This window comes from Acomys minous (assembly GCF_964271855.1).
Source record: "Acomys minous genome assembly, chromosome: 7".
Taxonomy (NCBI): Eukaryota; Metazoa; Chordata; class Mammalia; order Rodentia; family Muridae; genus Acomys; species Acomys minous.
The window spans coordinates 14,420,346-14,444,669 of NC_140488.1; the positions used below are offsets into that span (position 1 = coordinate 14,420,346).

Genomic DNA, 24,324 nt, shown 5'->3' on the forward strand with positions numbered 1-24,324 from the left:
CCCTGTAATCCCTCCCTCTACACCCCTCCTGTTTCTGTCCCCACCTACCCTGACTCCACCTGCAAGATGTACTGTTTCTCCTTCCCAGGGAGGTCCATGTGACCCCACCCCACCCTGAGAGCCCTCCTCTTTACCTAACCTCTCTGGGCCTGTGGATTACAGCTTGATTCTCACTTACTTAACAGCTAATAGCCACTCATGAGTGAACGGGTGCGTTGTTTACTTGTGCACCTCACATGCCCCTGAACCCCAGGGTCAGACATTGGGATCAGATGCCCTGGATCAGGGCTTTATAGACCTTGTGAGCTACCATGTCCACATGACTCTCGAACTGCTTTGGTTTACAGTACTGACACTGGGATGCTTGTCCCAGAAGACCCCTTTGCAAGCCTCTTATTCTACTTCTTCTGGTCTGAAAGAACCTCTAGCTATATCAACTGGGCTGTGGATCCTGTCCTTACACTCTGTACAGAAAACCATAGCCCTCCCTTATGCTCTTATCTTTCATGGGTGAGGAGAGATCTGGCTTCTGCCATGCCCCACTGCTAATAAGGAACTCTGCAAAGAATAGGTACTCAGTGAAGGTTTGGGGGTAAGAAATTCCACTCAGGTTTTTTAGTTTTATTTTTAATCAGTTAACCAGAATAAGAGACTAAACGCTGTAAGACAATCAAACAATAACAATTTTATTCTTGTTCAAATTAATGCCAAGTTCTTTTCTATTGTCCAGGAAATCCCACTTTCAATGTCACTGGTATCTGTGACATGTTACAAATTAGGACTTAAATCATTCTCACTTGTTTTCAAATTAATAAAATTCTCAAAACCTGGATCAACAACAGCACATGTATTAGTAAAAACTTAAAACTAATGGATCTTCGGGTAAGAGTGTTGACATTTTGGAATACCAAGAATCCACGTCACATAAACAGAATAATACAACTACAATGGTTCCCAGCTCCTCCCACCAGCTCTCAGATGGCCTGGTACCTGGATGACTGACCTGCCTGTTCACAAGAGCGTGAGCAGGTCAGGGGAAGAAGCGCCATCTGCCCAGCAATCCAGGCCTGGGTCCTCTCTATCTCCTCTCTCAAAGCCTCTGCGTATTTCTCGGCATATTCTCTGGGATCAGTCCTAGTTATGCTGCCAAAAAACTCCAAGACTTTCATCTTGGTGGTTTCAACGCGGGCCCTTGGGCCCCACAGGAACTCATAGGAAGGAGGATCACTACCAGGCACCTGCCTGTATTCCAGGTACCCTTCCTGCACAAAATCACCTAAGATGAGCTTCCTCGGATCCTCACATAGGTAAGGACCGCTCTCACTGGGCAACCCTATGTTTTTTAGCGTGTTCCAGATCACCTCCTCACAGACTCGGTTTCCCTGCATGAAAATGATACCCAGTATAACTATCAGGAGGCCTGTCTTGGGCATGCCCTGCACAGGAGTAAGGATCCCATCATAGGTGAGCCCCAGGGCAATGGCAAGGGCATAGGTATGGACAACAGGGTCCACTTCTATCATGTCAATGCCAAAGACCAGCTTTAAGCACTCAGAGGCCTTATTAAAGATCAGAGGGTAGTAGTCCTCATACTCTCTGCCAATAGCTTCCAGCATCTCCCCCTTGCTAGTGGGCTTCTTCATTTCATATTTGGAAACCAGAAAGTGCACCAAGTCATACACTTTTATGTTCAGTGCACTGTGCAACATTGACAGTATGTTTCGTACCTCTTGTACTTGCTCCATGAAAGCCTCATCAGATGGGAGCCCAGGAATGGAAGCCATTTCTACTTCAACAGGGGGAAAGGGGGCTCTCTGAGGACTCTGGGGAGAACCTGGTATTCCACCACTATACACCTCCTCTGAGATGGTGACTTCCTTCTCCCCTGCTGCAGCCATGGTGGCCTGGGCACAGTCTAATTCCCACTGGGCCTGAGGACTGTCTGGGAGGTTGGAGTGATGAGTATCCTGGGGATCATCCATTGTGACTTTCCTTGGTAACAGTAGGCAGGAGAGTGTCCCAGTCACAGCAATGAGGATGCACAGGCCTGGTGAGGAAAGAGAGAAGGTGAGTAGACTCTACTGGCATCCACTCTCTCACAGTCCTCAAAAAGTCCTGTTATTTGATTTCTGTTAAGTGATGCTCTAGGGTTACAAGGAGTCTTAGCAGCCCTAGAACCATAAAAGGCCCAAAAAGAAAGTGACCCAGCTATTTGGGGCACAGCAAAGTTGCAGAGCTCGAGCCCTCAGAACTTAGCAGCCCTAGAACCATAAAAGCCCCAAAGAGAAAGTGACCCAGCTATTTAGGGTACAGCCAAGTCTCAAAGCTTGATCCATCGGAACTGCCATCAAATTATTTTGGACCAGAAATTGTGGTATGTCTATAATCTAGGCTGTTGGTACCCTTGATATACACTTCCACTATGTACCTCCCTGAAAATTCTGAGGCTACATGGCTTTGCCCTTGTATAGGACCTGAAGACAGTCTCAGGCCAAGACTTTCATCTCCCACCCCCATCGGGAGATATTGACAACACTCCAAAGCTGCAAAGTGCTTGTTGAAAACTGACTTTTAAACTACGAAGGGAAAGGTAAATGGTGGGGAATAACCTACTTAACTTCAACGGTGCCTTCTATGCTCACTCTGGGCCCTCAGGTTTCCCCTCTCAAGGGCTGGACAGCACCCTTCTGCTGGCCCATAGGGGACTCTTGGGTAGTCACCTCTCTGACATAGCAGAGGGGATTGAGAGCGCTTCATATCTGTTCAGTTTCAATTGCAAGAGGTGGCTTGATTCAGTGTTTTCCACGTGTCCTGGAATGAGTGACTTGCCTGACACTCACCTTGGTAAACGGCAGGGACTAAACAGTGTCCTCTGATGGTCTGAGGCTAGTTTCTCTAAGCCAGAGCCTATTTCTGAGAGACAAAGGGAAGAGGACATGAAGTGAGAGGATTCATCTCTGCTCCCTGGGTTCTCACACAGCTGAGAGGAGGGCAGGTCGTCTCATGTGTTTAGGGGGTGGGACCCCTTTAGTCCTCACCTTGAGTCCCCGCACTCCTGAGATCTTCGCTCTGATGACTCCAGTCAAACTCCCCTTTATCAGGTCTTTCAGCTCCCTGAAACCACTGATCTGCAACCAAGACAGGGTCCTCGGACTGACAGACAGCCTTACCCAGGACTGTGGGGATCAGGCATGTAAGGAGTGTTTGTGGGGCCCACGACAGGGATTTCCTTCACTCATCCACTGGTAGTCCTTACCTGGACCTTACATGGTCCTGGGAACTCCGTTTTTAACTAGGGTCCGCACTCTGGTCAAGTTCCTTACCTCCTTGATATCCGAGCTAGTGCCGCGTCCCTTCACATCTGCGTGGATTGTGCTGCTGGGCTCATCTCTGTTGAGGTCGAGATTTCCTAAGTCCACCTGAGGGTCACTCATCGGACTTGTCCTTCCTGACATCTCTCCTTATGTCCAGATGACAAAATACCCCTCACCCTGCCAAAGGCTCCCACCATCCTGCCCAAGGGAGAGAAGTCAGCATGCCCCTTGGTGTTCCCCCGTGTTGTCCTCAGAACACGGCCAGGCTGTACAGCCCTTCTTTCTGTGCTGTGGGCACATAGGGCCTGCCGAAGTCCACATCTGGGATGTGGCTGATCCTGGGACTCCTCCATCTGTTCACCACAAGCGGTTCCCTCTCCTGACCTGAAATCACCCCTAGGACAAAGTCATCACCCCTCAAAGAAGGCCCAGCACGAATGATGAAGCATACAGGAGAGCCAGACACAGGATCCACACAACCAGGGCTCTTCCGGCAACATTAGTGGGGAAGGCAGGTATTATATCTCTTCTTTTGGGAGGGGCTGTGCTTTTCCTCACCTTTAGTTGTCACTATGGCAACTCACCTAGGTAGCTGGCAATGCTGGAATATGTACAGCTTGACTGAGTATATGGGACCTGCTATCCTCAGCCAATCCTTGGAATTTCACTTTGATTGTTAATGTATCCAAGGACCACTTTTGTCCATGGACCTAAGAGAAAGCCTCTGACCTTTGATCTACTGGGGTGGAAGCAGGCCACTCCCCTGACCAGGCAAGCCGCATGTAGTGCAGGACTACTTACCAATGTACAGATGAGTGATCTAATGTAGCAGCTCCTCGACTTGCCCTCAGAGTCTTACTATATGGAGCCTGGGCTCACTTCATGGTGCCTGGGCCTTCTCCACTCCAACTACATCTGAAAAATTATCCAAATCAGAGTCCCTTTGGAGGATGGAGGCTTATTCCTACCAGCACACACCACCCCATTTCATGCAGAATGGACAACAGAGGAGTATGGATTTGGGGTTCCTCACCATAAAGTCTCACCTTGATTCCAAGAGTACCTGGAGAGGACATGCAGAGCACAATCTTTTAAAACTATTTTATTATCTCTTAGATAAATCTGTACATTGCATTTTAATCATATGCAACCCTTCCGCTAAATCTTCAAAGTTCCAGTTCCTTCTATACACACTAATGTTTGTAGCCCTATTTTTTTTAACCCATTGAGACCAGTTTGTAATGGAATGGAATGGAATATTCTTTGGAGTGTGGGCATCCATTGAAGCATGATAAATAGACCAGGGCGTGCACTCTTAAAGAAAATGGTCTCTGTTCCAGGGGCTATCAGTTACCAAAATCTCCTCATCCGGGGATGGGTCTTATACTGCCTACATGATGCTGGGATGTTGTCTAACTTGAAGCTCATTCTTCTTGATTTGGCTCATTTCATTCACTTGGGACAAAATGGGCAGGGTTGAGTGATTTGGGGTGCCTCCATCTGGATCAGAGCTTCAGAAGGCACACCAAATTCTCACCCTGGCCTCCCACACTTACCAGCTGATCCCTTTTGTTTATTTGACTCCCAGAATACTTTTGTAAAAATTCATGTGTATTAATGTTTTGACTGCATGTGTATTTTATGTGAAACACATCGCCTGGAATGGAAGTTGTAGACCAGCATGTGGGGGCTTAGAATTGAACCTGCAGGACCAGCAAGTGCTTTTAACCATAGAGACCTCTCTCCATACTCTGACTTTCAGATTTCAATAGGCATAAACCAGAAAAGGCTAATTCCTATAAATTACCTCTCCTCATGATGCAATCAAGCCCCCCACCCCCACCCCTAGGAAATACCAACTTGTACATTTCTATTTTTCCCTAGAAAGACCCTCACTTATTGAGCTGCATTATCTGGGGACCATGTATGCAGAAGGAGACACTGTAAGCCATCCTGTACTCCCTTAGCTCTGAAAGTAAGGAAGCCTTGAAATTCCAGAAAGAAAAAGTTTTATGCCCTGCAAGTCTCTGTATGTAGACATAAGGGTGAGACAGGGGAACAGTGCTAAGAGTAAGGGCTCCTATTTATCGTAGCTCAGTGAAAAGGCTGCAGCTGAGTACATGGGGAATGTCTATATGGAGGAGGGCATCTGCAGTCCTGCATCAGCTCACACGTGAGTCACAAAGTGATCATGGCTTCCCTCACGCAACGAGCAGCCTCGGAAAATGGCATCCATACAGTCCCCACAGGATGACAGTGGGGCTTGGCAAGGGGCTGATTCCTATTAGAGCTCACAGCTTGATGCCCAGTTGACAACAGAGGCAAAGCTGTTTTACCTGAGGACCCTCTATTGTGAAAGGGGCTGTGTATTCTACTCTGAGCTCTCTCTTGAACCCTGAAAGCTCGGTAGGGGTATTGCCCCTCCAGGAAATTGAAAAATGGCTCAAAGTTCATCCCTGAGCACCTGGATGCGGATGTGGAAGTATGGGAGGGCCTCATTCCCTCCAGTGAGAACTGAGACCTTCTCTCACCTCCAGCAATGGCACTAAATGCATCTGAGTCCCCCAAGTTACCCCTTGGTAACTCCTACAAACCAACCCGGTTTTGCTGCAAGACTCTAAAAAGAATACGCTGCTGCTTGATTATCTGACCCTGTCTATATGGGGTTTCTATCATCAGGCACCAAATCCCAGCTTTGATCTGGTCTTATAGATCCCCTCCTCTTCGGGGATCTACTTAAGGGTTCCGTGCCAGGACAGGGATGGAAACACGCTCATTCCTCCAAGTGGATCTGATGAATTATCATTTGGATACCCACTAGGTCAGTGTTTCTTAACCTTCATAACGTTGAAACCCACAATGTTAATACTGTTCCTCATGTTGTGGTGACTTCCAACCATGAAATTATTTTTCTTGCTACTCCATAACTATAGTTTTGCTACTGTTACCAATCATAATATAAATATCTGATACACAGGATATCTGATATTTGACCCTGCCCCCCCTAAAGGGGCAGGAAGCCAGGCTGAGAACCATTGCTCTTGATAGAGTGGGGCCTTGGCAGTCCACCCTCTGGCTACACAGCGTGAATGCGAAGCCACCACCCAGGCTAACAGGACCTAGATAAATTACTTCTTGTTCACAGCGACTGACTACATAAAGGTCTGATTCCTGCAACTGGGCCCCTGTTTGGTGTAGCAATATGACCATAGGGCACAGTTAAAATACTCTGGGACACTTCCAGACTGGGAGTTCCCTAATCCACTCTCAGGTCTGACTTCCTCCCTGGAGGTGATGAAAAGCTCTTTCCGGGAACTTCCTAAAATGACTCCTGTTCATAGTCCCCAAAGTTGGACCCACTTGTTGCCCTGTTAACCAAAGGGCCAAAACTGCACTGTTTTTCGACCATATATGCTGAAAGAGACTTTTCTGCCCCTCCCCTCCCCCTAATCTTAATCGCTCACCTAGACTCAGAAAGTATGGTGTGGCCTTCTCTGAATCTCAAAAATGGTGCTTAGTCCTGGAAGTGCCCATATGCAGATGCAGAAGCTTGCATACAGGCTCATCCCTGGAAGTCTGCCCAGATTTGGTTCAAGATTCTCAAAATGATACAAGGTAGCTAGGGTGTCTGGGTCTAACCATCTAGGAACCAGCTTTTTAAAATTATTTTCCTTTTCTACCTTACATGTATATTATTACACACATACAATAAACTACACAACAGAGAACAATCAGGAATTACAAAAATGTTACATTTATGGTGTTTTGTCTATTGAATTTGGCAACCTTGAAGACATCTTTCCTATCTTGGGGCGTCTAAAATTCTGAATGGAAATCAATCTCTGTCTCATCTCATCATTATCAACTTAAAATGTCTATCTAGACCTAAAAACATCTTAACCCCTAAACAACAAAGCTTCATCGTAAAACTAAACTATCTGGTCTTCCACCCCATCAGAGACTTGAGAAAGCACTCTCAGCTCCTATCTGTATTTAAAAATGTCCCATGGTCCCTCATTTCAGAGAACCTCTGAAACAGTGCCTTCAGTGTGTGTCTCCTCAGCACCCAGGATTTGGAAGGGTGCAGTGGGGCCATTTCCCACAAGTTGGCACTGAGATGTCCTTTAAACTCAAGGATGCTTACAATAAGGCTGAGAGCTCTCCAGGTCCTCAGAAGCAGAAACTTGGGTACAGGCTGGCTCTACCTTGTCAGCTGCCGCCAGGTCAGTGCAGGCCTGTCAAAAGGACACAAATCTAGTTTAACGGTCTGGGTCTTTCCATCCTGGATCAAGCTTCTATCGCCGACTCCCCAGCTTTTGTCCAAGTAAAACCGGCACAGGGTGCCTGATTTCTGGGGAGCAAAATGGTGCTAATGTCAGAGTCACTGGAGAGGGAGGGGTAGGGGCTCATTCTGACATGTGGACCCCGGTTTGGTACAGCTCACATTATATACCCCATAGTGTGCGTGCCTGTGTCCCTGTTGTATTGGGGGTGTGGTCTGGTCCCAAAACGACCTTTTGCAGTCTACTCTTAGGAGTGACTTCCACCCTTCAAGATATTCCATCTCTCCCTCATGGAAGGCCTGAAAGTGACCCCAGTCCCCCCAAATCAAGGGTCTCGTTCCCATAGGTGCACCCCCACTTGGAGCTAGGCCAACTTCAGAGACGAAACTGTCATTTTTATGGGCCTATCTGTCCCAAAAGGTTTTGAACTCTGCCCTAATCTCTCACCTCAACTGGCTGCTGCTGCCTCTGCTGCCCTCATTGCCTCTCACAAGAAATGGTCCCGGGTCCCCGCCCCTTCTGCCTCTCTTCCCAGAATCTCAAAAAATGGCGCTGAGTCCCCTCCCCTGCCTCACTGGGAACCTCACAAAATTGCGCCGAGTCTCTGTTGCTCTGGAATCTCAGGAAATGGCACTGAGTCCCCACTGCTCAGGGAATGTCACCAAACTGCGCTGAGTCCCCGCCCCTTCTGCCTCTCTCCCGGGAACCTCACAAATGGCGCCTAGTCTGAGTCCCTGCTGTTCTTGGAACCTCATCAAATGGTGCTGCTCTGTAGTCTCAGGAAATGGCGCTGAGTCCCCACCACTCCCAGAATGTCACGAAATGGCGCCGAGTCCCTGCCCACACCGCTCCAGGAACCTCACAAAATGGCGCCATGGGCCGCCCCCAGAACCTCATGAATTGGCGCGGAGTCTCTGCCCCTCCCTTCCCTCCCGAACCCCACCCCATGTCCACTCTGGGAACCTCAGGAAATGGCGCCGAGTCCCTGCCCCTGCCCCTCTGGGGATATCAGGAAATGCCGCCGAGTCCTTCCCAACACCCCTCTGGGAACCTCACGAAATGGTGAGGAGTCCTTGCTGCTCTGTAATCTCAGGAAATGGCGCTGAGTCCCTGCCCACACGGCTCCCGGAACCTCACAAAATGGCACCAAGATCCGCCCCCAGAACCTCATGAATTGGCGCGGAGTCTCTGCCCCTCCCTTCCCTCCGGAACCCCACCCCATGTCCGCTCTGGGAACCTCAGGAAATGGCGCCAAGTCCCCGCCCCTGCACCTCTGATCTCACAAAATGCCGCTGAGTCCTTCCCAACACCGCTCTGGGAACCTCACGAAATGGTGAGGAGTCCCTGCTGCTCTGTAGTCTCAGGAAATGGCGCCGAGTCCCTGTGGCTAAGGGATTCTCACAAATATTGACAAGTCCCCGCCCCTTCTGCCTCCCTTCGTGGAATCTCAGGCAATGGTGCTGTATCCCTGTTGCTCTGTGATTCTTACAAAATGGCCCTGAGTCCCCGCCCCTTCTGCCTCCCTTTCGGCAATATCATGAAATGGCACCGAATCCCCACACCAACCGGTCTGGGAGTCTCATGAAATGGCGCCTAGTCGGCGCACCCACAGCTCCTGGAATCTCAGAAAACTGTGCCAAGTCCCCGCCCCGACCCACCGGGAATCTCATGCAATGGCGCGGAGTCCCCGCCTGGACCACTCAAGGAATTTCATGCAATGGCGCCAAGTCCCTGCCCCGACTGTTCTGGGAATCTCATGCAATGACGCCAAGTACCCACCCCGACCATTCCGGGAATCTCATGCAATGGCGCTGGGTCCCCGCCCTGACCACTCCTGGAACCTCATGCAATGGCGCCAAGTCCCCGCCCCAACTGTTCTGGGAACCTCATGCAATGGCGCCAAGTCCCCGCCCTAACCTTTCCGGGAATCACATGCAATGGCGCCGAGTCCTTGCCCTGACCGCTCCCGGAATCTCATGAAATGGAACAGAGTCGTTGCCCCTTCTACTTCCCTTTGGGAATCTCAAATATTGGCTCTGAGTCCCCAGCCCTGCCTGTGGGAAAGAGTTTAAGCTTTGTCACAGGTGAAAGCAGTCTTGGCGGGCTTTGCCCTTGGACACACCAGGGATACTCTCTGAGATTAACCTTGAGATAGACTGGGTGGAGCCATCTTGGGCCTGGAATTCAGGAAGGGGACAGAGGGACTCCACCTGGACTATTGTGTTTCTAATTGACCCTAAATGGGAGGCGGAGACCCCACCCCTTGCACAGAAGAGACAGGAAGGCGGAGAGGAGAGAAGAGAAGAGCAGCAGGTTTAGACCGGGCTTGAGCTCACGTGGATCGGGAAGAGGATCAGCAAACAGGCCAGACCAGGGCGTAGGCCAGAGACACCAAGGAACTCGTCCCGTGGAACGGACACCAGAAGGTTCGCTCTTATTTCCATTTAACCCTTTTTCCCCTTTTGTGTAAGCTAGTTGGGTTGTATAAGAAAGTTTAATTGTTAAGAAACAGAGCCAACACCTTCCCTTCTGGGAACCTCATGAAATGGCGCCGAGTCTCTGCTGCTCTGGGAGTCTTATACTAATAAGATCATATATGAAACACTGTCTTTAAGTTAAATTTTAATTTAGCACCCTTAAAATGACATCTAAAATTTCAGAGGAGAACATTTTACAAGTGTATTGGCACAGGGGCTTATTGTCCCTTTCTATTCAGACTGTTGCATTTTGGGAGATATTATTTAAATACAATAGACCTAAGTGTCTATTCTTTGTATGCTACTACTGTTCCTCTCACTACCCTCTGTCAACACCTTTTCTACATATGCATTCTAACTCAGTGTGTTCTTTACCTTAGTTGCGTACTGGAATCACTTGGAGAGCCATTTAAGCATGATGGCTAGGCCTTTGCACAAAAAAAAAAATCTAATTTAATTTGTGTGAGACATGACTTAGACATCAAATGTTGAATATTTTATGAGATTGTTTAAATTTTCATTCATAACTTGTGAACCTTTGGCTCAGCTAGAACACTGGTTCTATTATCTGGAAGCAAACCAGAGTCAGCAGATGGATTCTTAGTAATGCTTCAACTCAGCCTAAGTCCAGAATCTGCGGAATCTCTAAGGTTAACAGACAGATACTGATACCATTCTACTGCTATTTAGTTACTTATTTATTTACTCATTTATTTTTGCTGTTGTTATGCTGTGCCAAACCACCCTAATATTATTTTATGACCGTTAGACATTTTACAGCATTATGACATTTTGTAATAGATTAAATTATCTAGTACTGTGCCCCACAAAATCAGTAATTCCAGAGTATTACCCAAGAGTTTCTGTTGAAGTGGGCCACTTACATGATCTCAATATGTGTATAAATGGTCAGAGCGACTGATCCAGTCCTCTGGACTACACCTTGCCCAAAACTTAAGGAGGCTTAAATGCTTCAACAGTGCTCATGTGATTCTCTTTCTCCAATAGCCAGATCTAATCATTCTACAGTAAATCTTTCCAAAGGACATCTTAATAGCTTTCTAGGTGCCTATTGTAGCTAAGATTGAAAATGGTGTCCTTAGCCCTGAGCTCCTTGAGAAAATGGGTGAACAAATAATTGGTATCGTGTGTTTTTTGTTTTTTGTTTTATGCTTTTGAAGTAGAACGTTTTTACATTATTTATTTATTCACTTTACATCCAAGTCATAGCCCCTTCCCTCATCTCCTCCCAGCCCCACCCTCCCTATCCCATCTTCCTCCTCTGTTCCTCAGAAAAGGGATGACCCCTACACACCGTCCCCTGCTCTTCAACTTCAGGACTAAGCTCAGCTTCCTTTCTTGTGGCCTGGCAAGGCAGTCCCATCAGGGGGGAAGTGATCAAAAAGCAGGCAACAGAGTCCATGTCAGAGACAGCCCCTCCTGCCTGTTGGCTACATTTATGTAGAGGACCTAGGTCCAGTCCCTGCATGGTCCTTGGTTGGAACTTCAGACTCCACAGGCCCCTCTGGTCCCTGGTTAGTTATCTCTCTTGGTCTTCTTGTAGAGCTCTTGTCAGCTCTTGTTCTTTTTCTCACCCCCACCCCATTTTCCTACTAGACTCCCTATGATTTGCCCAATGTTTAGTTGTGAGTCTCAGCATCTGTTTCAAGGAGCTGCTGGGTAGAGCCTCTCAGAAGACAACTCTGATAGGCTCCTGTCTGCAAGCATTGCAGAGTAAGTATCTTTAGTCGTGTCAGAGGTTGGTTCTCTTCCACGGGGTGAGTCTCGGGTTGGGCCAGGCATTGGTTGGACATTCTCTCAATCGCTGCTCTATCTGTTCTATCTTTGTATCATGTTTTCTTAATTTGGCGTAAGATACTTTCAGAAAACAATGAAAGTACCAATTCAGTAAAGCTCATCTTGAGTTATATCTACCGTGCTTCTCCTCATAAATAATTAGCTAGAAACCAAAATACATTCAGATTCTCAACTGTTCCCAGCTTTTAAAATATATCTTTCTTGTTCTGTCTGGAAACCATTCAGGACCAAGTACGTCAGTTACAAAATGAAGTAATTTAAAGAGCATTCACCAGGAAAAGATCAGTTATAATGAATGTTAATTATTTATGAAGAGAGCTGCATTACTTTATATAAATGTATTTCTCAGCAATATCCTTAACTTTAAAATTGTCTTAAACTGAAAGGAAGAAACACATATTTCATTATAAGAAAGAAGACAAAACAGCTTAATAATCAACTATGTTTAAGAGTTACTGAGCATTGTCTAATAGAAATGTGATGAACAGTAAATGGAAGTTGGTCAAGATATAATTGAACAGGTGGAACATACTCCAGCACCAGCAAGCAGCAGAACTTGGGGGAAGTTTTGGCCACACGGTTCTGGCATTAAAATCAAAGACAGAAGACTCCAATATGTTAGAGATGTAAGAGTCATGGGATACTGGCCAAGAAAAACTGGTAACAGGGAATAGAACCAGCCCAAGGGAAAGAAGTTTTTGTTTTGTTTTGCTTTGCTTTGCTTTGCTTTGCTTTGCTTTGCTTTGCTTTGTTTGGTTTGGTTTGGTTTTGCTTTGTTTCAGTCAACAAGGCCGAAAAGAGTTGGAGACCATAAGAATGCTTTGGAATCAGACATGGAGATGCAGAGTTTGGAGTTTGCCCAGCTGGTTCCCAGTTTTGCTTTGGTCCAGTTATTTCCATGCTATTCTCCCTTTCCTCCCTTTGGAATGCTAATATATATTCTATGCCATTGTAAGGTATCTCCATTTCCAAGTTTTATTTTACAGGGTCTTATAGTGAAGAGAAAGATTGCATGAGTTTCAGAAGAGACTTTGAATTTTTAAACATTGTTGAGATTGTGATAGACTTATGGGGACTTTTGAAGCTGGACCAAATGCATTTTGCACTATATTATAGCTACAAACCTATGGGAGCCAGTGAGTAGAATGTGGTACTTTGGATAGGTATGACCCCCACATAAACTCATTTGTTTGAATGCTTGGTTCAAAGGAAGTGGCATTATAGTTGTGGCCTCGCTGGAGTAGGTGTAGTTATGGTCTCTCTGGAGTAGGTGTGCCCTGGGGGTTGGGCTGCAGTTTTTCCCCCTTGCTTCCTTCAAATCAAGGTGTAGAACTCCTAGTTCCTTCTACAGTACCATGTCTGCCTTCATGCTGTCATGCTTACTGCTATGACTATAACGGACTAAATTTCTGAACTGTAGGCCACCCCCAATTAAAGGTTTTCATTTATTTTTTCATTTTTATGAGACTTGCTGTGATGTGTCTCTTCACAGCAATAGAAATCCTAACAATATCATTTGTCTGACTACCGCCATAGGGTATCTTGCAGGCAGATCCCTGTTATAGATCACAAGGTCTGTAGTTCTATGATAGTAATGATTAATATCTTTAAAATAATCTATAGATAGATGCACACAATTAATAGCTTGAAGACTACCTTTCAGCACTATAAATGTTCATCTGTGTGGGGGAAGCTTCTAGTTGGGTACTAGACAGGCTTCTGAATGTGTGATGACACAAGTAAGTGCTGTTCTCTGAGCCTTAACATCAGCGTGTAGAGAACAACTCCATTTTAATTCAGATATTTATTCTCTTTATGTTCAGCTCCTTAGGTTTTTTTTTTATTCTAGATACTAACCTTCAATCAGATCAATAATTGCTAAAGATTTTCCCATTCTGTAGGCTACGGCTTTGCTTGAATTATGCTTTCCTTTGTTATATGGAAGGTTTTTTTGCTTCATGAACTCTCATTTATTAATTTCTGGTCTTAGTGCCTAGATTATTAGTGTCCTGTTCAGAAATCCCTTTACTATGCCAATGAATTCCCCACAATTCCATGCTTTCTATTCTGTCATATTCAGATCATTGGTCTTACTCTGAGGTCCTTGAGTCATTTAGAGTTGCTTTGTGCAAGATAATAAATATTTGAATTTTTTTTTTTTTGCAGCCATCTACTTTCACCTCCAGGACTGATTTTTCCCAGTGTGTATTTTTTTGCTTCTGTCTCAAAAAACAAAAACAAAAACAAAAACAAAAACAAAAACAAAAAAAACTCAGCTATTTGGGTAAATTTACATCTGGATCTTCAATTTGATTCAATTTATCAATGTGTCTATGAGTATTGACATAGAGTCACACAATGGGACAATTTGTATTGAATAAGAAACTTTGGATCCCTTAACCTTAAATCAGATAACTTCCTCAAACCTTATTTCTCAGTGCTCGGGTATCTATGAAAAAGACAATACAAAATGATTAGAAGAGCCAGAGGTGGTAGATAACCCCAAGGAAACTGTCTTCAAGACAGTATAGGATTGATGATCAAATAAACTCACAGAGACTGTCATGGGATACATAAGACATACACAGGTTCAATCTGGACTAACTCACAACACTGAAAAGGGGAAGTGGATGCAAAGTTCCTTACCTAAATAATAAAGTTTTGCAATTTAAAGCTGTTTGGAAAAGGAAAGTAAGTTTTTTCTCCACTGAGAACATTAACCACGCTCCAGAAGAGACCCTTATATCCATCAATACAAAATGGGCTCCAGGTTTTTCATTTAGGTTTTAAAATTTTGTTTTCTTTGGCATTTCTTATCTTATCAAAAATTTTTTTCTTTCTTAGCTTTGGATTTAATGGTTTTTGTTGTGAGTTTTTTGACATGTAGAGACAATGAGGGGGGAGGTGGGAGGGAGAGAGAAGGAGATTTGGTGGGTAAAGATATGGAGGAGATCAGGCAGGAAGTTGGGGGAATGGAAAGTAATGATCAAAATATATTGTATAAAAATAAGTAAAAATTACAATAAGAATATGGTCAAAATATATTGCGTAAAATCCAGAAACAATTAAAATATGTATAAAAGAAAAAAATGAAAGTTATAATATATTAGAAGATTTTTTTTTACTGAAAATATTTTTCAATCTTTTAGTCCCAGCACTTGGGAGGCAGAGCAGTTCAAAACCAACATGGTTTACAGAGTGAATTCCAAGGACAGGCAAGGCTACACAGAGAAACCCTGTTTTGAAAAGAAAAATGATTTTTAAAAAGCAAGGAAGAGCTGTGCGTGGTGGCACAGGATTTCAATGACAGCTTTAGGAAGACAGAGGCAGGAGGATCTCTGTGTTTGTGGCCAGCATGGTCCACATAGTGAGTTCCAGGTTAGCAAGAGCAACACAGTGAAAGAAAAACAAAATGAAGAAGTCCCATGCCATTCTATGAGACCAGCCTTAATCTTTCTGAAGTTAGCAGTCATAATAGAATCCTTTTAAATATACAACTTGATTAATTTTTGAACGTAGCGACTTAAGATGATTCAGAGTAAGACAGGGCCCTACCTCACCTTTAGGACAGTAAGCCTCAAATGCCTTCCCTCTTTATCCTACAACACACTTGTAATTCTAATTACCTCCTTGTTTACAATACAGGATGGGCATAATGCCACCTTTCATGGCTATTTGCTGTATATCAGGCAGGTTACAACACACCCTAATATGATTGTTTTTAAGTATTAAAAATGAACTTTTAAGTTTTATCTCTATTTATAACTGAAAAATCTAAGATTCCTATAGGTTTTGTGGATTAGAAGGAAATGACTATTCTATTCATATTGGTTTTTATCACAGTACACTACTTTTTTCCTGCAATTTGTATTATATAATTACAGTTCATTACCTGCAAACAAAGGGTAAACTTAACTTGTAACAATACTGTATAGATCAATGACAATCATATATATGTTGTGAAAGGAGAATTTATTTGCTCATATGTAAATACTGAGTAAACCCAGTATTTAATAGTACTATTTATTGAGTCATTTACTATTCTACCTTGGATCTTTCATTGTTCTTTATAGATATGAAGTTGAGAGGGAGGGAGGAAGGGAGGGAGGGAGGGAGGGAGGGAGGGAGGGAGGGAGACAGAGACAGAGAGAGACAGAGACAGAGACAGAGAGACAGAGACAGAGAGACAGACAGAGACACACACACAGAGAGAGAGAGAGAGAGAGAGAGAGAGAGAGAGAGAGAGAGAGAGAGAGAGAGACAGAGACAGAGACAGAGACAGAGACAGAGACAGAGACAGAGACACAGAGAGAGACAGAGACAGAGAGACAGAGAGAGAAAGAGACAGAGACAGAGACAGAGAGACAGAGACAGAGAGACAGAGAGACAGAGACACACAGAGACAGACAGAGAGAAAGAGAGAGAGAGAGAGAGAGAGAGAGAGAGAGAGAGAGAATATGAGATTGGGAGATTGGGCATGGGTGAGTATGTGTCTGTGAGTGTCCCTGTGTGTGTTTGTGGGTGGGTGGGTAGGTGGGTGAGAGGAGGCTGGTGCTGGTGCAGATGCTGGTGCTGGTTTGAATGAGATAGCATCCACAGCCTGGGGCTTTTGAATATTTGTTTCCTAGTAGATGGTGCTGTTTGGGATTTGTTTGGGAGGTGTGGCAGTGATGGAGGAAATGTGTCACTGGGGGCAGGCTTTGAGGTTTCCAAAGCTTCCTGCTATTTGAAGTTTGATCTGCCCCCTTCCTGTTTGAGATTCAAGATGGATCTTTTGATGATGCCACCACCTGACTCCCTGAGCTGCTTTCTATCCTGTGCAGGTTCATGCTCCTCCACATTTTCTGCCAAGTGACCTAGAACACTCATTTGCATCTGGAGAAACTATGTGCCTGCCTTCTGAACTCTGGCAGGTGACATGGCCCCTTTTCTTACAGGAGGCAGAGCAGAGCAGAACCCGTCATCTCTTGTCTTGCCTTGTCCCAGACCTCTGTGGTCAAAGGCCCTGCACCCTGGAATGGCAGCATCACCTTCTGTGGTATGTGCACATGCATGCTTACTTCCTTTCACGCCTGCAGCTGCAGGGTGTCGGGGAGGGAGCTAGGTGACAGGGATGTAAGTGGACAGTCAACCCCCTGGGGGGGTTAGTACTTCCTGGTTTCCACAGAGCACTGGCTGCTAGGAGAAAACTTTTTTCTCCACCCTCCCCTATGACACAGCGGTTGCCACGACAGCAGGGAGCAAGGCAGTATTTTCTGGTTACAGATACGTTCACAAAGGATACTCACAGGCTGGAGAGTTGGAGTCACCAAATAGACACGCAAAGCGCCTAGGTAGGTGCCTGTAGCCAACCTGAGTGCCTGTGTGAGCTGAGCCTGTGAGTGTTGCCCTCTGAGCGTGTGTGCTATTTCACAGGAAAGGTTCTCACTACTACTGTCTGAAGTGAAGACCCAAGGACTGGCTGCTCACCTAGCCCTCTCTCTTTTGTCCTCATGTGACACCTCTTTGGTGACAGTTTTATCCATTTCAGGCTCTGAAAGCCATGATTGTCGCATGTGCTCTTGACAGAATGACCGTGTTTGTGTTACAGCACCTTAGGCTGGATAGCTGTGGCTTGTGTTGTCTGAGAGAGAAGCTAGAGAGCATTTAAGGAGGAGGTGAACAGGGTGGTGGGGTTGGGTGGGGTGGGACAGAGGGGGAGGGGAGTAGGAGTGGGAGGCAGGTGCTGAACCTCAGTTTCCTTGGAGGACAATGGATGTCAAGTGCTGTTACTCTCTTGGCCTGGATACCTGACACAGGAAGCAAGAAATGCCCCCAAAAGACAGCTAGCTGCCTCTAAACTGGCCACTAATCACAGTTAGGCAGACTGAGGTAAAAATCAGTGCGATGTGGACACCCGAGGAAGGACCAGACTGTGTTCCCTCAACAGGCGTTAGTTTGTGTCTCTGTCTGAGCCTTCACCCTGCTCAGGGTTGGGTTAAGCACCAGCTGGGCAGTACAAGGTGTGCAGCCGGGGTTTCTCTGTGACCTTCCAGCTCATCGGGAGCTCTCCGTGTATCTCTGCCTCTGTGTGTGAGCAGTATACACTGTACCATTCCTACACCCTCTCATCAGCCTGTCCCTCCTGTGTCTGTCTTACTGCAGGGAGAGTAGCCACTGTTCCCATCTGGAGAAAACGCCAATAGCCTTCACAGACAGCCATTGAGTACAAGCTCTTGATAGAGGGCTTTTGGCGCCAGGGTTGAAACAGGTGCGGAGACAGAGATTTCAGGGTTCCATCTCCCACACTTCTCCGTGAGCCTCTTGAGAAGATAGGACTGCTTTCATGGGGAAGGTGACTATTACAGAAATTTCTGCAAACCTTTGAAAGTAGTGCACCGCGGGCAATGGCAGAGAAGGTGGAGGCAGGTGGCGATACATATATGATTTAAGCAGGCTGTAGGAAACTTAAGGAGGTTTCAGATGCCCTGGAGCAATAGGCACACAGGGAGGGAATGCAGTCTGCGGAGAGCATGGCCTGATATGACTGGTTATGTCTGGTTATGACTGTTCACGACTGGGTTACAGATGCTGCACGGATGCCCTGGTTTGTGGGCTTGAATACATAGTTGTTATTCCTGGGTATGCTTTCTGACTAAGTCTGTGGGGCCGAGAATGCCCTGCTTGAGGGAAGCAGAAGCAAGCACAGGCCTGGGCTGGGTAGGAAGGGTGTGTTCTGTAAGTGTAACTCAGACATCCTTGGTTTCTAAGGGTACCCTGTGAGGGCTAAGCTCTCACACATCCGAAGCATGGTGCCCCGGTGGGTGTGGGGTGGTCACGAATGGTCTGGATGGTGCTCATTCGGCCTTGGTGGAGAACACCATGTGCCAGGAAGGTCCAGCAGAAAGCAGCCTACAGTAATTGAGGGACTTGTGTTTTCCTCTGTGTCCTCAGGAGACGTCTGCGTGACAAGGCCCAGGACTCAAAGGAGGCCGAATCAGAGCAAACCAGCCCTGTGAGGATCACACAGCCTCATCGGAGGAAGGGTTACTGCTGGTTGATCCCTAATTTGAGCCGCCTACTGCCACCATACACACTTAATATTGCATCATCCAACAGGTGGGGCCTGAGACACACCCTGACCCCTTTTTGTAGATAGCCACTTTAGGCATTGTGAAATGGGGTTTGAAGTCCCTTAGCCTTGGATGGGAATACAACAGGAGGGGCCCTGCACATTGCCATAGTGAATAGGAGCTAGAGTGTACCACTGGGTGCTTATGAATGCAGAGGGTGGGGAGGGAAGGACTGAGGGAGGGACTGGGGAGAACATCATTTGCCTCCTGTGTTTTTGTAAGGTTGGGAATTCCCAGGATAAGGTCTGGGGTCCCCATCCTCGGTGTGCATAGAAAAGACTTAGGATAACGGGAGTTTCCAAGAAGAACAGTGACCTCTGGATGCTATGTCATGAGCCCTGAGTTCACAGTGCTCTGCCTCACTGTGCCTTGTGGTGCCCAGGGAATGACAGGAAATCACTTGCACCCTTGAATGAAGAGTGAGCACAGGTGGCATGTGAGCCCTTCCTAGTTCTTCCCCTGTGCTGTAGTCCTTCAAGGTGAGCACAGAGGGCCTCTTGTGAGGATGAGACAGATGTGGGTATTGTTTCCCACAGGCATGCATGACATGTGCAGTTCTGATTGGAACCACACAGGCTCAAGGCAGATGCAGTCAGGAACATGCACATGCACACACATGCACACACACACACACACACACACACACACACACACACACACACAGATGCAGGTGGGTATGGTGTGCAGGGTCTATTGCAGACTAGACATTTGCAGCAGGAGGGTGCACTGCTCCAACAGAGACACTCACTCCTTCTGACACTGCCAAGTCGGCCCATTTCTCCACAATGTAATGCTTTCTCTTGGGGGCTTTCTCCAAGTGTGCCCCGTGGACACTAGATCCCATAGTGAGGTCCAGGATGGAGTTGGGAACCAAAGATCTGAATCAAATGATTGGACAGGGAGGGGCGAGAGGCCTGGAGCTTTGATAGCAGCCATCCCTCCCTACTTGCTATGTTAAGCAAATTACCACAAAGATTTCCCCACATCCTTACTCCTCATCCTGGAATCCCGTAAGTATGGAAGGCGCATGTGCTAGGTGTCCACAGGCTTCCCGGCGTGGAGTGTGAGTCTGTTTGTGGCAGAGCAGGACTAGCTCCCTAGAAAATAATCCAATGAGGCTTCCCCTCCTCCGACCCCCATCCCCTTCATGGGCATCCCAGGGAGCCCCAAGGTACTGACTCAGTGGGCAAGCAAATACACAAGCCTTGTAAAGACACCCACCTCGCTGGGAAGAAGTGCACCACCCCAGCCTCAGGGTGGGAAACAAAATGGTTATGAGTGCCTGGCACACAGGCTCGGGAGCCTTCCATATCGTCTCCTGCACTTGCAGAACAAACTTCTGTGAGCTCCCTCGATTTCCTTCGCCTCACCTCACAGAGCTGATGCTCCCATGTCCACTAAAGGCTATTTCCTTCCTCATGCAGTTCTGTTTCCCTCTCCCACCCTCCAGGATACACCCACGCGCACCACATCGCCCCGAGTGAAGAAGTCACTTCAAGATTCTCCACCAGACTCTGCAGGGAGGCCAGCACCTCAGGCAGGGCAGCCAGGCCGGAGAGGACCCGCAGACAGTCAAGGAGCGCACTGCAACCCTGTCATTCGTGATCACAGAGTCCCGTCACCATGGACTCTGCAGAGTATGTGATCTGCAGCTGGCAGGGTGAGATGTGGCCCGCACGGGTCTTGTCGAGACCCAGGACCTCAGCCCATAGTAAGAGGAGAGGGGCACCTTTCCTGGAGGTGCAAGTCATGCCACTGGGTGAGAAGACAAGAGTGAGGAGCACCGAGGTGAAGCCCCTAACCAAGTCCAAACTCTTAACCATGCCCCCCTTGCCAGGAAGGAAGTCACAGGGCAGTGGCTCGCCAGGGCAGACGAGGGCATACTGGAGAGCCCTCAAGATGGCGTTGGATGTTCTGTGTGAGGGAAGGAGCATGTTTCCAGGACGAAGGGCACATGGTCGAAAAACCGACATGGAGGCCCCAAAGGTTCCCAAAGAGCAGGCTAGCTGCAGCCCACTCCAGAGCCTTTACCTTGAAGCACACAGCCAGAAAGGCCAAGGGAGTCCTAGGAAGCAGCGGGGTCGCCCCCGGGTGAGGGGCTCACAGAATCTGGCTGCTGGGCAAGGGGATAAAAGCCAGGCGCACAGTGCTGTTGGGCCCCCTCACTTTGAAGTAGAAGGGAGTGGGTTAAGAGGCACCAGAGTGTGGCCAAGCTCCCCAGCACCCGCAGGAAGGGCTGATTGTAATCCACGGAAGAGAAAGCTGAGCACATCCAAGCATAGGTCTTGGAGGGACCCAGCCTCCACGGAGGGTGCCCGGGCTAAAGATGAGCAGCAGGCTGCCCCTGGGCCACCAAGGAGGAGGAGGCGGCGCATCTCCACCTCGCCCAAAGCCCTGAAGCCACGAGCAAGAGCATCCTCTGCAGGCCTAGAGATCCGGGCTATTGGAGGCCAGAGAAAGAACACTGCCCTCCCAGAGGACAAGGAGGACCCCAGCCCAGGGACTCTGAAGCCAGATGCAAAGGGGGCATCAGCAGCCTGTGTGCCTCCTATCCCGAGGCTGCGAAGGTCGCCCCGCCTTGCTAGCAGAAAAAGGAAGATCCACCACGTGCTGTGTCCCTGCTGCAGGGCACCAGAACTGTCACCTCATGTGCACTCAAAGGCGGCCAGCACCAGGTTCCAGAGGAGAAGGGCCGCGATTCAAGAAGACAGCCAAGCCACCAGGATGGCTTCTGCCCAGAATCCGAATACGATTAAACGAGGAATGCTGGTCTGGTTCAAATGCCAGGACCTTCCTTTCTGGCCAGCGGTGGTCAAGAGCGTCAGCCAACACGACAAGATGGCGAGAGTGCTGTTGATCGAGGGCAACATGCAGCTTGAGCGCAGGGGTGTCCGCGTTCCTCTCCGCAAGCTGAAGCCTCTGGACTGTAGAGAGAAGAGATCGCTATTGAGAAGAGCCAGCAGAGTGTACGGCCAGGGAATCAGCTGGTGCTTCTCTCTGATCGACCACTACAGAGAGGGCCTGGCCTGCGGCTCCTCCCTGGCCTCCTTTATGGACTACTACACTTCCCGAACCAGCTACCCTCTGAGGAGGGCCATCCAAGAGGGCGAACTGCACATTGATTTTCCCCAGGTGAACTATGCAGACTTGGAAGATTGGGAGGAGGAGACGGCCCTGAGTGGGAAGGGGCCCCGCAAGAAACTCCTGCCTGACCGCATGAGGGCTGCGTGGGACAGAACCAACAAGAAGATCGTAGACTTCATCGTCAAGAGGAAAGGGGCCGACCAGCACCTGTGGGACATCGCGAAGGGGAGAAAACAGTCCAAGCGCCTGGAGAACCTCCGCCAATTAAAGAGGGAAATCCTCTGCATTGAGACCTACCTAGAAGATGAAGACCAGTTGCATGTAGTGGCCAAGTACTTGCAAGAAATAGCCAAAAAAGCAGATAAGGACGTACTCTCCCTGACAAGAGGAGACACAGTGCGCTTTACCATGGAGGTTCTTCTTCCAGAAGCAATCATCTGCTCCATCGCTGCCCTGGAAGACCTCAGCTACAAGGAGGCAGAAGAGAAGTACCTGCGTGGCCCACCCGTGCACTACCGCGAGAAAGAGCTCTTCGACAAGACCATCTTAAAGGCGGCAGGCAGGAGATCAGCAGCCAGAAATCAGAATGCCCGGGCCCCTCCTGTGCTTGGTCCCACTTCTTAGATGACAGGAGACAGGAACGCCCCGCCCCCCAAAGAGGAACATCCTGGAGCCTGGGAGGCATGCTATGGGCGCTGTGAAAGCTCCTAACTGGGTGGAGAGCGTTTCCTTTCCACCCTTGTAATAAATGTTCACTTTTGTGCCTGACAGTGCAGATGTCCAGATAGGATCTACAAATCCTGTTAGCTTCAGGCCAGGCCTAGGCCTCTTTGGCCTGAGCCCTAGTACCCAGAAGTCCCATGGGCACACCTCCCTGGAACCTCAGCAGCCCTGTATGGAGCATTGGCTAGCTAGGCACACAGACTAGCACTCTCTACAGGGACCCTATGCACCCAGACAGCACACCAGCTTCCTCCTGAGGCCTTGTCTTGGACTACCCCCCATACTTCCTGGTCCTCCTCTCTGTCTTCTCTCTAGGATGCTATGGATGGGGCCCGGGTTCCACTGTTTTCTCCACTACCTCGTTCTTCACTCACTCACACTGAAGGAGAAGATGTGTGTTTTGAGGCTGGTCTCTGCAGCCAGAGAGGGAAATGTGACCCTGGAGATAGCCTGCTTTCAAAGAACAGTGTACGGCATTCTCTGTGTCTGTCTGTCTCTGTGTCTCTGTCTGTCTGTCTGTCTGTCTCTCTCTCTGTGTGTGTGTGTGTGTGTGTGTGTGTGTGTGTGTGTGTGTGTGTCTGCACAAGGTGTAGACAATCAGAGGTCAAAATCTGGTGTCTTCAGTGTTTCTCCTCTCCTTTTGGAGACAGGATCCCTGACTGAACCTGTTGCTCGCTCACAGACTGGGCTAGAATGGCTGGCCGGGCAGCTCTTTTGATCCTCCTGTGTTTGTCACCCCAGTGCTGAGAGTAAACATGCCTGTCCATATACCTCTCTTTTAATGTAATGAACTCATCAGCCCCCCCCCCATACAGGAAGAACTTTACACTCTCAGCCACCCTCCACTCCCCAGATGCGTCATACTCTTAATGAGAAAGATTTGCCAACCCTGTGGGCTGACTGTCTGCAGCAGACATCACCACCTCAGCTTTTCTCAGATTCCTGAGATCAGAGCCTTCAGGTGTTTGCAGGAGAAGGCGAGGCCTGTCATTCCTTGGAGTCACTGACACCTGGGGTGTACTGATGACAAGCAGCCTGGCCACACTGCCCTCTTGGACCCCAGTCCTTGGTGTTTTTCAGAGATAGGGCACTGGATTGGTGCCTCTGTGGACCCTGAAATACAACCTTATAAGTGACTGAGGCCACTGTGCCCTTATTCTCTGCTGAATCCCCGTAAACACCCATGTGTCCCCCAGCCAATGCCTCTGGATTCCCAGCACCTGTTCCCTTCCTGTTGCACTGGAGAATGCAGAGCCTTAATCCTTGATGCTATTTACTGCCTTTCCTTTCTGCACATAGTGGGCTCTTACCAGGGCAAAGGGCCAAGCATGGTGCAGGTGCTTGTGTTCTCAGGAGTGGGACCACAGGGACAGAACCCCTGGGGCTTACTGACCAGCCAGTGGAGCTGAATTGGCAAGCACCGGGTTCTGTAAGAGACCATGTCTAAACAAACTAATGTGAAGAGCAAATGAGGTAGACACCTGACCTCGGCTTCTGGATTTCACGTTCAGGT

General features: G+C 47.9%; 2 protein-coding genes across 8 annotated transcripts; one reads left to right on the top strand and one right to left on the bottom strand.

Annotated features, from left to right (window-relative positions):
* Positions 1-665: 665 nt before the first annotated feature.
* Positions 666-8,995, bottom strand: LOC311602431 (melanoma-associated antigen 10-like). 7 transcript variants are annotated; one of them, XM_084790485.1, is made up of 8 exons: positions 8,881-8,995; positions 7,459-7,549; positions 4,116-4,229; positions 3,324-3,512; positions 3,039-3,128; positions 2,841-2,913; positions 1,728-2,047; positions 666-1,382 (listed from the first exon to the last, which is right to left on the bottom strand). In XM_084790485.1, the coding sequence occupies exons 7-8, from the start codon at positions 1,980-1,982 to the stop codon at positions 975-977; spliced, it is 663 nt and encodes a 220-aa protein (XP_084646611.1). In that variant the 5' UTR covers positions 1,983-2,047; positions 2,841-2,913; positions 3,039-3,128; positions 3,324-3,512; positions 4,116-4,229; positions 7,459-7,549; positions 8,881-8,995; the 3' UTR covers positions 666-974. The 7 variants fall into 7 exon arrangements, with proteins under 7 accessions (XP_084646611.1, XP_084646609.1, XP_084646610.1 ...); XM_084790483.1 differs by having other exon boundaries at positions 666-2,047; positions 3,324-3,390; XM_084790484.1 differs by having other exon boundaries at positions 666-2,047; positions 3,324-3,419.
* A 12,076-nt stretch (positions 8,996-21,071) lies between these two features.
* On the top strand, positions 21,072-22,753 carry LOC311601959 (PWWP domain-containing DNA repair factor 4-like; the record flags this gene model as incomplete). The annotated part of the gene is made up of 1 exon (XM_084789711.1): positions 21,072-22,753. A coding segment is annotated over one exon (1,641 nt), but the record flags the coding sequence as incomplete, so codon positions are not given.
* Positions 22,754-24,324: the final 1,571 nt, after the last annotated feature.